The sequence below is a fragment of the Oratosquilla oratoria genome, chromosome 44, assembly GCF_046742065.1.
Source record: "Oratosquilla oratoria isolate Oo_2021 chromosome 44, ASM4674206v1, whole genome shotgun sequence".
Lineage (NCBI taxonomy): Eukaryota > Metazoa > Arthropoda > Malacostraca > Stomatopoda > Squillidae > Oratosquilla > Oratosquilla oratoria.
Window position 1 is genome coordinate 9,266,303 of NC_134820.1, and position 14,068 is coordinate 9,280,370.

General features: G+C 42.9%; 1 protein-coding gene across 4 annotated transcripts in view; it reads right to left on the bottom strand.

Annotated features, from left to right (window-relative positions):
* The window catches only part of LOC143022248 (protein max-like), an 84,676-nt gene that overhangs the window by 16,156 nt on the left and 54,452 nt on the right, over positions 1–14,068 (bottom strand). Inside the window, exon 5 of one of the 4 annotated variants that reach the window (XM_076180381.1) lies at positions 12,177–12,504. The exons of the other annotated variants lie outside the window; for them this stretch is intronic. Within the exon in view, the coding sequence (XP_076036496.1) occupies positions 12,380–12,504 (125 nt within the window). The 3' untranslated portion in view covers positions 12,177–12,379. Of the gene's footprint in view, positions 1–12,176; positions 12,505–14,068 lie in introns of those variants that run through there. 4 annotated transcript variants of the gene reach the window in all.

The following is a 14,068-nucleotide window of genomic DNA, read 5'->3' on the forward strand; positions in this document are numbered from 1 at the left end:
GGGTCAGAAGGAATATACCAAGACATCCACAGCAAGGTCACTTCACTTATCAGTGACCACCACTTTAATGATTAATAATACATATTTACATATACCAACAGCTTTTCCCCTTTACATGGGAGGAGAAAAGAAAAGAAAAGAAAAAAAAAATCTATTCCACTCCCTCCCTCCCTCTTATCTTGGCTCCTCCAAGATGACGGGTCATCCCTGCATCTTGCCCACTGCCCTGGGTCAGAAGCAGTACAGCAAGACACAGCACATCCATTTAACCCCTTACCTAGCAAGGATGAGTAAACTTGTCTTCACCCAATTTTTCTTTTTCAGTGTGCAAAGAGTAAACTCGTCCAAACATAATGTTTCAAAAACATACACAGACGAGTATAATCTTTGAATTAGGGCCTTTCTCAGCTGTCAAGAAGTATACTCAGTGAATCGTACATCTGATAGTTGTATTTCTTCTGCCTCGGGATGCATTTGTTAGTGACAAGGTAGTCAAATGAAGCAGAGCCATCACTTTTGAGCACACACTCATTTTTTTTTTTTTTTTTTTTTTTTTTTTTTACCCAGATGAGAATGAATATGAAACTTCAATTAGAAGCTTAGATACATCATATGAGAGTGCAAGTTTATCTGACGATGGCTATTCTCTCTCAAGTGAGGAGGAGGATTTACAACATTGGTGTCGACATGTGTCGGAACCAAACACGCTTCTTCCACCACCACACTTCCCATTCACTGGAAATCCCAGATTATCAATTGTAAAAAAGATATTAATGAGTAAAATAATTATGTAACTTTTTTTTTTACTTTTGATTCTAAAGTTGGGAAGAAGACAATAAAAAAGGGAAGATGAGTTCTCATTTTTGCCAGAAATGGTATCTTCAAAATAGAATTTCAAATAAAATATTGGTAATAGATTAATATTGTATTCTAAGGTTGTTAGCATTATGCTCCTTGTAGATTCAGATAAATGCATAGTTAGAATTTCTGTATGTGTGTATGTACATGCGTGTTTAAGTAATTATCAATTTATTTGTAATGCGAAAGTTGAATGAATGGGATACAGATCATTATTACTATCAAATTAAGTTGTTGTGTAACTGAAAGGTGTATGAATGTAAATTTCTGTGCGCGAGTGAATAATCAAAATAATTGTAGAAAATAAATCGTTAACAACTGTTAACCCCTTCCATACGGTGCCGCACACATAGGCGTCATGAGGAGCAAGTGGATTCGCGACGCTGCCATATCGGCGTCTTGATTATATTTATTGTAGTCGCCCCTGTGTTTTTACATTCTCCCAAATGCGCCCTGAATCCCATTCTCTGTGGTTTTCAAAATTTGCGGGTGAAAGAGAGAACGATCGATATAAGCGGTGACTATATTTTATGATGCGATTATTATTACGACACGTCATACGGCTGGCATTGGCTGCTGCCCGCGAGATTTAAGTCCCGTACTGAAGTGGTTAAGGGCACGCTACCCAAGCCTAGTCATGCAAGCAGTAGTCGTGAGCTTGCTTCTGGTGAGTACAGATCAATTCTTGACTGTCGTGAGAGTGACGTGAAGATGTAGATTGTGCTTTCCACGTACAATTACAATAGAAGTTTACCTGCCGTGTTTTACTCCACCAATAAATGGTGGCCGAAGTGGGATACGAACTCGAAACTTTTATTACGAAAGACCGGTGCAGTGCATTCTCGCCCGCCCGTACCCACCCACGGCATCTACGTGCATGGCAACCTTCTGCCAAGAACCTGCATTGTCTACAACAGTGTGCAGAACTATGTGAACCCAATTACAGTGCTAACTTCGGTGAACGACCTACAATTCCACATACCCTACATAAGCGCTACAATGCTCTAAGGTCACCTCAACAAGCTACCTCCAACCACGTTCATCTCTACCCAAGCTACCAGCGTCTTCGCATTTCCCGTCTTCCACTCTCACCCTCACCCTCCAAGCTCGCCCCCTAAGCCAAATGTCAATCACTCGTATGGTTGAGCTCACAAACAGGAACTCCCTGTCAATCATACGTGTGGGTCAACCCAAAATCCCCCACAAACGCGTACTTCGAGTCATCTTCCACCCATCTTACTCTCCAGTGGACTACGACAGCATCCGGTCTCTTCTCACTTCCCAAGTGGACTTCCGGCCCACGAGCGTTGAAATCCTTTCCACTCCAGCATCGTCACGTCAAACGAGGTCACCACCTTCCACCTCCGTCGTAACTGTGCATGACGTGACGTACACCACCTCCACCACCTTCCACCTCCGTCGTAACTGTGCATGACGTGACGTACACCACCTCCTCCACTACCACCTCCACTGGTCCTGCTCGCGTGCATTGTACGCAACCACCTCCATCCGCTCTCCGTTCCTCACAACGGGGGCTGCCGACTACATCCTCAGGTCCTGGAGCTGCAACGTCTACGTCGTGGGACCACCCCCCAACCCCAAGAGTTGGGGGCCAATCAGCAGCAACTACCCCTGGCCATCAGCTCTACGCAGATGGCACCGATCCCCAAGGAGGAGCTACGCCTACCTAGGGGAGTACCACAATCCTTTTTTCCAACATACAATGTTACGTTTTTTCTGCACTGAGGGGTGATTTTCCGGCGATCACCCCTCTTCTTCTACTTTTAGCCGGAGATGTAGAGAGCAATCCTGGGCCCACCACAAAATACACATGCCCAACATGCTCTAAACCCATTACTTCGAGCAGACAGACAAAGGGCTCAGTTCAGTGCAATATGTGCAAAAACTGGGCCCACCTCACTTGTACAACACTTGCTGACACAAACCAATACACAAACACTTGGACATGTTCTACCTGCCCTCCAGTAACCCCACTCCCACCTCCCCAACCACAGCCAACACCCTTACCCACTCCCAATTTCCCTTTGCCCTTACCCCTGATTAGTACTCCCCTTCCTTTGTCCCCGATCTCTCCTTTCCCCCCCTCTGACCCAGATCCTACACCTTCCCCACTACCACCCCAACCTCAACCCCAAACGGCAACATACAACACATACAAAACACACAACATCAACATATTACAACACAACATTGACGGTATTAACACTAAAAAACATGAACTTGAACACTTTCTTAAACAACACAACATACACATTGCGATTTTACAAGAAACAAAACTAAGACACTCACACAAAACACCATCATTTCATAATTACACCACCATCAGACAAGACCGGACTGACGGCAATGGCGGTGGACTCATCACCCTGATCCACCACTCCATCTGTTTTGTGGACACAAGTGCCACAACCAAAATTCTCCTCCCTACCACAGATAACACAACAGAAACCCAATCCATTCGAATCTGCACAGGCAACAATTCAACACTGACAATAGTTAACATGTACATTCCCCCCCAATCATCCCCCACAGTTCCAAACACCTTCAGACCTCAACTTAGCCAACTAACCTCAATCCCCAACCTGATCATGGGTGGTGACTTCAACGCCAAGTCGTCTGCCTGGTATGTCGACAACCCTGACACAGACAGAGGGCTTGATATACAGACTCAATTCGACTCATTGACTATCATGAACAACACGCATAATCATACACATATCCCATACCAAGCCCTCTACACTCCCTCCTCTCCTGATATCACCTTTTGCTCCCCCTGCCTAACCCCAACAACATCATGGAGAGTGGTCGGAGCCCTTGGCTCTGACCACCTTCCAATCATCATCACCACCAAAACAAGATGCACCCCAGCTGGCCACAGACACACTTACACCAATTACAAGAGAGCTAACTGGGAAGCTTTTACTGAAGAGACAGAACAACATTTTGAAACACTTAACAGTACACCAATCACAAACATAAACAATGCTGTGCACGCTTTTAATACAATCATACAAAACGCAGACAAGAGATACATCCCTAGAGGCAACAGAAAATCACACAACCCCAACTTCACACCAGAAATCCAAGGCCTCATCAGACAATGTGGCACACTTAAACACGATACCCCCACACCTATCCCTCAAAACATAGCAGACCAAATACAAACACTAAACACTGTGATTGCCAATAAAATACATGAACAAAAAACACAAAATTGGCAAAACTTTATCAATACACTTGATCACAAAACAAACACCAGCAAATTGTACAAAACACTCAACAGCATCACACTATCCAACACTAACACTACACGCTCTCACGCAGCAATAATCACAACAGATAATCTACCCTCAAACAGACAACAAGCAAACGCACTCATATGTCATTTTGCACCCTTACATCTCACCCTGACGACCGACGCACCATTCGACATAAGAAAGACTTCCCCACAGACTCAGACTATACACCCTTCATAGACAGTCAGACAAAACTCATAATGCATAATCTCAAGCACTCATCTGCCTGTGGCCCTGATAACATAAGCAACATCCACCTAAAACACATTGGACCACAAGGTATACACGCACTCACAAACATTGCAAACTACAGCTATTCACACAACACTATACCCGACATCTGGAAGCATGGTAAAATAATCACCATTCCAAAACCGAACAAAGACCCAACAATCCCAACATCGCACCGCCCAATCACACTTCTCTGCACCCCCTCTAAAGTCATTGAACGTCTAATACTTAAACTTGTCACACCATATATTCCCCTTGCTGACTCACAACATGGTTTTAGGCCACTACACTCCACAAACACTCTTCTGACAAACCTCACACAAAGAATTTTAGATGGCATCAATTCAGATAGGCCCCACCACAGAACACTTCTTATAACATTGGACATTAGTAAATCTTTTGATTCTATCCCCCTCCACAACCTAACAAATAAAATATATAACACAGACATGCACAATAACACCAAAAGATGGCTGGCCAATTATCTGGCAGGCAGGAATGCTCATGTGTCATATAATGGCCAATCATCGCACATCAGAAACATTAAGAACGGAGTACCACAGGGCTCAGTTCTATCCCCCACATTATTTAATCTATACATGCATGACTTACCCACACCAGACACCTCAGAAATACAAATCTCTTCCTACGCAGATGACATAACAATCACATGCACACATCGTAACACAGACAAAGCTGCAAAAATAATCCAGCCTTACCTTGACACACTCAACACATGGTTCATCACAGACTCAAAATAGCTCCAACCAAATCTACAGCAACACTTCTCACCAACTGGACAAAAGAACACAAATACATACCTCATCTCTACATCAACAACACTCTAATACCACACACAAACACACCGAAAATTCTTGGTGTAACATACGATACATCCATGTCTTTCAAACAACACCTCACAAACATAAAAAACAAATGCACACCTAGACTTAACGCACTTAAGTCAATCACTGGAACAACATTTGGACAAAACAAAGAAACTAATATAACAATATACAAACAATGCATACGCTCAGTGATGAATTATGCGAGTCCTGCATGGGCTCCTAATCTCAGTGAGACACACCACAACACCCTTCAAATCATACAAAACAAAGCCCTAAAAACAATTACAGGCTGCACAAATACAACACCTACAGACCATTTACACCATGAAACAAAAGTCCTCAAAGTCAAGGACCACCTCGACATGAGAGGCACACAAACACTTGCTGCAGCCACCACAAACACATCACACCCGCTACACTACATAGCAGAACACCCACACACACCAAGAAATATTAAAACTACACCCAAAGACCTTTATTACGCACAGATACTCTCTTCTCTTCCTCCACAACCACCAAATACCAGCCTCCGGAAACATATTCATAATCATATCACTCACCGCTCCATTAACACACTGAAAGACAACACACTGCTGCATGCCAGACCCCCTGATATCCACCCTTCTGAATCCTCTCTCCCACGAAAGGACAGAGTCCACTTGGCCAGACTGCGATGCGGTCACCACCCAGCACTTCTAAGCTACCAGAAGAGGCTGGACGACCGTGTTGTGAACAGCTGCCCAGGATGTAACACTTCACCCCATACCATACAACACATAATGGAAGACTGCATTATACACAATCATGCACGCAAACAACACAACATACACTCTATAAAGGATTTGTGGGAAAACCCAGTTTCGGCTGTGGCCTTCCTTGGGGAGACGGGACTGCTCGGACAGACAGTCTAGGGAACGACAACAACAACAACAACTACATCCTCACGCGACCTCCACTGTGACCCCAACCACTTCCACCTTTCCGCTCTCCACGTCCACGGCACCCTCCTGACGTCGTCTCCGTTACACGACGATTCCAGGCGGTTTAGTGAGGCCCTCCTCCATAAGCGACATTCTTGAACTTTTTAATTTATACTCATGTGTTCAACTGCAGTAATATATTAGTTCATAACAATATAGTGTTCTTGTGTGAATTTAAAGGTAGTATATTGCTTTTACAGACATTCAAGTGATACAGTTTTGTGTTGTTTTTACTTCATAACTATTACTATCTGCATTTTATATATGCCAAATTATTCCAAATATTTTTCTTCATAGTTCATTATAAGTCCTATAATTTTTCTTTGCATTGTGTATATTTACCTATATTTCTGTGTGCCTTTCCTAAAATCTTCCACTGTTTACAGCAAAATCCACTTCTCTTCCATTCTACCTTTGTGTTTCGATCCCTCTGTGTCTTCTCTCTACATCTCAAGACGTCTTCTACTATTTCTAAGGTAAGTGGACAACCTTTTGGCAGTATGTAAATCTCATATGACAGACTTTCCTCACGATCCTTTTCGTAACCCCTCCCTCAATATTCTACCTACATCCACGGAATCAACACCTTCACCTCATCCCTCCCCAGAATTATTATCTCTACTCAGTGTGTCACTGAATGACCTTCCACCCCCTACCTCCTTCTCCGTTCCCATCCCCAAGTTTGAGCCCTACCAACATGGCTTCTTCCTCAACCCAACAACCCCCGTCAACTCATGACTATTGTACACGACACGGTAGACGTACCCAAATTCATAGGATCCAATATCCCCTTCCATTCATTCCTTAATGTCGAAGCGACTATTAATCGTAGAAAGTGCACTACTGATGATGAAAAACTTGGTGTTCTATGTAGCTTTGTTGATCTGGACTCCATAGCTGGAGACATCCTGCAAACGGATGAGTTTCAGGAATGTACCAATTATTCCCCTTATGTTGACTTAATTAAGCCTCACTTTGGCCAACACACTACCATTGGTGTTCTCACTCCCCTATATGACCTTGCCTTACAAATCAACTCTCCCCCTTATGTCAGAAAAGAAAAAGCTGCAAGACTTGCATCAGATCTAAAGGCCTGTCTAAAATCCACACTAGATCTAATCTTCCAACTGGGTTGATGCAGATGGAAAAATTTCCCTTAACCAGGTTGCATCCCTCTTTGCTTACTTTCACTTTCTCTTCTCCATCCAGACAACTTAAACAAAACTAAATCTATACAATTCACTCCAACTATGACCATCTCTACTTTGTCTCATCAGATCCAAGAGTCACCAAAGACACTGACAGACATTGTTGCCCAGCCAGCCCCTATCCCCAAGCCTACTTTATCAGTTGCGCATGTGTCCCGATCTGCCTCTCGGCATAGATCCACCTTCCGTCCCAGATCTATTTCTCGCCTTAGACAAAGATCCTTCTCACGTCCCCCGGTTATTTGCTACTATTGCAAAACTCCTGGCCATTATGCTAACAGGTGTGCTATTTGTCTCTCCACTCCTCCCGATAGAGATTACCCCGTCCATGGAAAATGTTTCCACACAGCTGCAGAATGTCGTGTTTTGAACTCCAACCCCTCTCAACAGACTTTCTCTTCCCGTCGGAGTTCCCCTTCTTCTCCTAAATGACTATCTCTTTCTCTTTCTCTCAGGACACCCCTTCCTAGCATGCATATCCCATCCCCACCACCCACCCTTCCCATTTGTACTCTTTCTAACTCTAACACATGGTCCAATGCTATTTCCATTCCTGCTACTGTTCATACCATTCCTTTATAGATACTGGTTCTCCTGTAAATATTATAACTTCTTCCACCTTCCACAAACTCCGCCTTTCTTATAAGCATGTTACAATCTTGGAACCTTCCGATCTCCAACTTCCTAACGTAGATGGTGTTCCATTTCCAGTTTTAGGTAAGATCCATCTTCCTATAATTCTTCATCTGCACAGTCAAGAGATTCATCTGATGTACAGTTTCCTGCAGATGTCCTTCTGGGACTAGACACTATGCACCAATATGGAATCAGCGTCTTTCCCCAATGTCATGGCATTGCTTATGGTCGTCATTCTATTCCAGCCGTACATTTGGCAACTACTTCTCACCCAACTTCTGCACTTCCCACTTCTGCAAATTCCCCCTCCCACAGCATGCCAACTGTGTCAGTGCCCACTATTGTTGCTCCTCCTACCCCCTCTACCCAGAGTCAGAAAACTCAAACAGAGAGTACTTCCTCCCTTTCTCCTCTAGCTCCCATGTCCCAGGATACTGTACAACCATCATCTGAACCTTCTCTTCAGAATTCACTTCCTCCTTCTAGTGAACCTACTTTGCTCAAAGTTCCCACCCGTACAAAGCGTTTGCATTCTTCTCGCATGCCTAAATCAAGGAAAAGGAATACCAAATGTCCTTCCCCTTCTACAGAATTCTCTCCAACAGAAATCCAGATTTCTCCTTCCTTGGATGATTTAACCTCTTCAGTACGGTTCAAAATCTCGCGGGCAGCATTAGCTGTCAGACGTATGATGTGTCGTAATAATACTAGCATCATAAAATATAGTCACTGCTTATATCGATCGTTCTCTCTTTCACCCGTGAATTTTGATAACCATAGAAAATGTGAAGAAGACAGTTTAGAGAGTATGTCATTACGCAGGGGCAACTACAATAAATATTATCAAGACGCCGATATGGCAGCCTCGCGTATCCACTTGCTCCTCATGCCACCTACGTGTGCGGCACCGTATGGAAGGGGTTAATAATTACCTCCTCCCCTGTCTCCTATGTGCTTTCCACAATGTGTCGTACTACTCATGCAGTGTTAACAAGAATCGTGACTCTTCCACCACATGAGTATTTCAAAGTGCATCTTTGCATTTTCCGAGCTCCGGAATGTGATGTTCTCTGTATGCCAGAATCCACACGTGTCAAAGGCATATCACTAATTTCAGCCTAATGCACTACCTCCAAGAAAGGTCATACAGTAGACCCTCGTTTTACGCGGATTTTTTATGCGCGGTTTTGAATTTACGCGGATTTTTGGGTTTTTGTATATATATATGAAGAAGAAAGCCAGCCACAGGAAGGATTAACTTTGGACTCATTGGCAGCCTTGATACGACAGGCCTCCGCTCTCAAGGCTGCCATTTATGAGACTGACACATCCATGGTGAGGGCAATTGCGGCGCAGAATGGCATCGACAGTGTTATGGCGCCCTACAAAGCCGTTTTGCAGGACATGAAAAAGCGCCGAGTACAATTGCCCATCACCATGTTTTTACAGAAACGTGGTGGTCCAGCTAATTCTGATGCCGAGTCCGACTAGACTGCTACCTAGACTACTACCCCTTCTACATATATTCATTTCATGCACTGTTTTTTCTTGTCCTTTTGTTTGTATTGTATTGTTTTCCTATTTTTCTATTGTATTATTTTGTTCAATATGGCAATTCATTGTGGAAATAAAATTATTAGGGTTCTAATGATTGTTTTGGTATATCTCCTTCAGTGGCGGAATTTTACGCGGATTTTCGTTTTACGCGGGGGTTCCCGGTCCCTAACCCCCGCGTAAAACGAGGGTCTACTGTACTTCTTTTCTAGTTCCCAATGACACTCATGCTCCCCTCCACCTCAAACTTGGTACTAACTTATGTGATTTTCTTGTGTATCCTTCAAGAGTAAAAGTCATTGATGACCAAAATTCTTCCTTGCCAGTTTGTACCATTAACTCCGATGTGCGTCATGCACAGGTTCCTATTGAAGCATCTCACTTCAAACCCCTTGACTTCCCCGATGCTCAACAGGATTTAATTTCCTTATGCAATGCCTTTCGCCATGTCATTGCTTTGCCAGGTGAATCCCTAGGTTCTACAGATCTCATTCACCACCACATTCCCCTTCGTGATGGCTCTAAACCTTGCTACATTCCGGCTTATAGACTGCCGCACAATAAGCGCAAGATTGTGGACAAGCTCATTGCAGACATGCTTGCCCAGGATATCATAGAACCGTCCATTTCCGAGTGGAACTTTCCCCTATCTGTTGTTCCCAAACCAGATGGTACATTCCGCCCTGTTGTTGATTTTAGAGAGCTTAACAAAATCACTGTCCCTGAAAGGACGCCCATTCCCGTTCTTCAGGAAATCTTACATTCTGTTGGTCAGAATAACACTGTCTTTTCAACTTTAGACCTAATGTCAGGATATTTTCAAATTCCTCTTGCTCTGGAAAGCAGACCTCTAACAGCCTTCTCTACCCCTTCTGGTCATTTCCAATTCAAACGTTTGGCTATGGGTCTCACCTCTGCTCCTTCTGTCTTCACACGACTTATGTATACCGTACTTGATGGCTTAATTGGTGAAAATGTCTTCATGTATTTGGATGACATAATCATAGCTTCCAAATCCTTACCTGACCACATTCACACCCTTCAACAAGTCTTTTCTCGTCTTGCAGATGCCAACCTAAAACTCAAACTCAACAAATGCTCCTTCCTTAAGAAAGAAATTTGTTTTCTTGGACACATACTAACTTCTGATGGCATTCTTACTGTTCCTGATAAAGTCAAAGCTGTTGCTGACTTCCCTCGTCCAATGGACCTTGATCACCTTCGCTCCTTCCTTGGTCTTTCAGGTTATTACCGTAGGTACATCCGCAATTATTAAAAAATTGCAGCCGCTCTTACTTCACTGCTAAAGTAAGATGTACCTTTCCACTGGTCGTCTGCCCAGGAACAAGCCTTTGCAGACTTAAAGAATGCCCTTACCACTGCTCCTGTCTTAGCTTTCCCTAACTATGACTTGCCCTTTATTCTCTACACCAATGCCTCATTCCAAGGTGTTGGTGCTGTCCTCATGCAAGAACAAGACACACACCTTCGCCCTATTGGCTTTACCAGCAGACTCCTTAACATACAGACCACCAGGCACTTCTTCAACTTTTCAAAGGCAAGAACTTGTCCGGGAAACTTGCTCGCTGGTTCTTGACTATTCAAGAATTCAATCCCACCTTCTCTTATGTGCGTGGATCAGCAAACCTTGTTGTAGACGCACTTTCTAGAAATGTTGCTGCTATCAATTCCCTCCCTCAGCCAGTCACTCTTACTCATGCGCACATACAAGCAGCTCAAAGATCCGACCCAATGTGGAAACGTGTGATATTTTCTCTCAAGTCAGGAGATACATCTGATCTTACAGACTTCCCTACCTCCTTGGACCACTTCAGACTTCTCGATTATGTTCTTTATCATGAAACCACACTTTCCAACAAGCATGAACCAGACTTGTACAACAACTCGTAGTTCCTTCTGACTTACTACCTGAAGTTCTGTTCCTTTTACATGATTCTCCACTTGGTGCACATCCAGGTAAAGACAACTGCTTAACACAGGCCAGACTTCAGTACTTTTGGCTTACCATGAGAAAGGATATCCATAACCACATTGACGCTTGTCATTCTTGTGCTAGCCATAAGGGTCATATTCAGAGTAAACTTCCCATATTGACATACCCAATCCCTAGCAAACCCTTTGATATGGTTGCAATTGACCTTCTCAAATTACCACTCACTTCTAGTGGAAACCAGTACCCGTTTGTGTGTATGGACCATTTTTCCAGATTCTGCATACTTGAACCTATCCCAGACAAGACTGCAGCAACAATTGCAAAGACGTTCATTGACAAAGTTATTTGCCCCTTCACTACTCCCAAAGTTCTTCTCTCTGACAATGGCATGGAATTCAACAATGAGATTCTTTCAAATATTTGCAAATCCTTTCAAATAACAAAATGTAATATCGTTGCATACCACCCCAGTTCAAATGGCCTTGTTGAACGCCAAAACAGAAAGATTCTCAATGTTCTCCGACACCTCACTTCTGACCTCCATCTCTCCTGGGATCACCACGTCCCTATAATTCAGTCTTGCCTTAACAGTGCCATCAATAGGTCCATATCAGTCGCCTCACTTTGTCATCTTTGGTTCCGACAAGCGACTCCCATATGACCTTCTTGCTTCAGAAATAGGTCCCATTTACAACCTTGATGATTTTATAAAGGTTTCACTTTCAAATTTCAGCTCTCTCTTCAAGAGAATTACTCAGTCTCTTTCTCTCGCTAAAAACGAGATGGCCCGTTTTCACAATAAAAATGCGAGAGAATCTAACATTGCAATAGGTGATATCATATATGCCCAGAACCATTCTCCATCTTCCAAGCTTTCACCAAAATTCCTTGGTCCCTTCCGTGTCCTCGCACTAGAACCTACAAAGTCAAAGTAAAACACTTACATTCAGACACAGAATCCATCATGCACCTGGACACCCTTAAGCTTTTCTCTCGAGGTGTAGACTGTGACAATCACCCTCCGACTCCCGCAGAACCCCTTCCTCCCTCCCCTCCCATTACAACGTCCCATGTCTCCCACCCATATAATCTTCGCAGCCATCATACTTCTTGAGCTTTCAATCCCTTATAGCTGCCAAAATGTTCTCCACTACCGTCCTTTAAATTTTCAATGTTGTTCCATGTATATATATATAATGTTCATATGCCTGCATGTACTAATTAAATATATCTTCTTGTATGTTTCATTGTAAGTCGCTGAGGCCAGCTCCTTTCATGTGGCCAAGCATTTATTGTATTCTAAGCTTGTTAGCATTATGCTCCTTGTAGATTCAGATAAATGCGTAGTTAGAATTTCTGTATGTATGTACATGCGTGTCAGCGTGAATGTTCGAGAACTTACTAATTGCCATTGGTACCTATTAGGTAATTATCAATTTATTTGTCATGCAAAAGTTGAATGAATAGGATATAGATCATTATTACTATCAAATTAAGTTGTTGTGTAACTGAAAGGTGTATGAATGTAAATTTCTGTGCGCGAGTGAATAATCAAAATAATTGTAGAAAATAAATCGTTAACAACTGTTAAGGGCACGCTACCTAAGCCTAGTCATGCACGCAGTAGTCGTGAGCTTGCTTCTGGTGAGTACAGATCAATTCTTGACTGTCGTGAGAGTGACGTGAAGACGTAGATTGTGCTTTCCATGTACAATTACAATAGAAATTTAACTGCCGTGTTTTACTCCACCTTAATTATTGACCATACAATATTAAAATAAAAGTTATTTCCATAATCAGCATGAAAAAATATGAAAAAATATATAAAAATAGGCAATAAAAAAAAATCTGTCTTAAAATGAAACATTTCCTAAAAATAAAAGTTGCCAGGTAAAGGGTTAGTCAGCGACCCCCCGTCTCCATCCCCTCATGCAGAAAAAGAGAAGACAGGGAGAATTCCCTTCGGGCTGCGTCAAAATATCATATCATTCACATACACTCCCTCACCACCACCCCCCACCCCACTCCCTTCCATGCATCACAGCATCATTCATACACAACCATTCTCCACTCTAATAGTACTAATTAATAATAATAATAATAACAATAATTGGTTGAGTTTCAAGAAGTAAAAAACCCACAGCCCCACCTGGCTCTCTCAAAGATCTCTCTGGGAAGAAACTTAAATGCTGTCTGGTGAAAGTAATACAAGGAGGGGAACAGTCACCAACTGTCAGTTCTTCATGGTGCAACAAATACACAGTTCAAATTGATACAGATCTTGGACCTGGTCCAGAGGCCAATTGCCAACCCCTCAGGGCTCACCTAATGTCAGTGAAAGGGTTGACATATTTTATATATGGGCATTTCCACCATCCATCTTGCAGAACCACCATATCCAGGTACCCATCATTAGTCCCTTGTGCACATTATAGATAAATAAAATTTGATACCATCATAACTAATCCTCTCCCTCATCCTC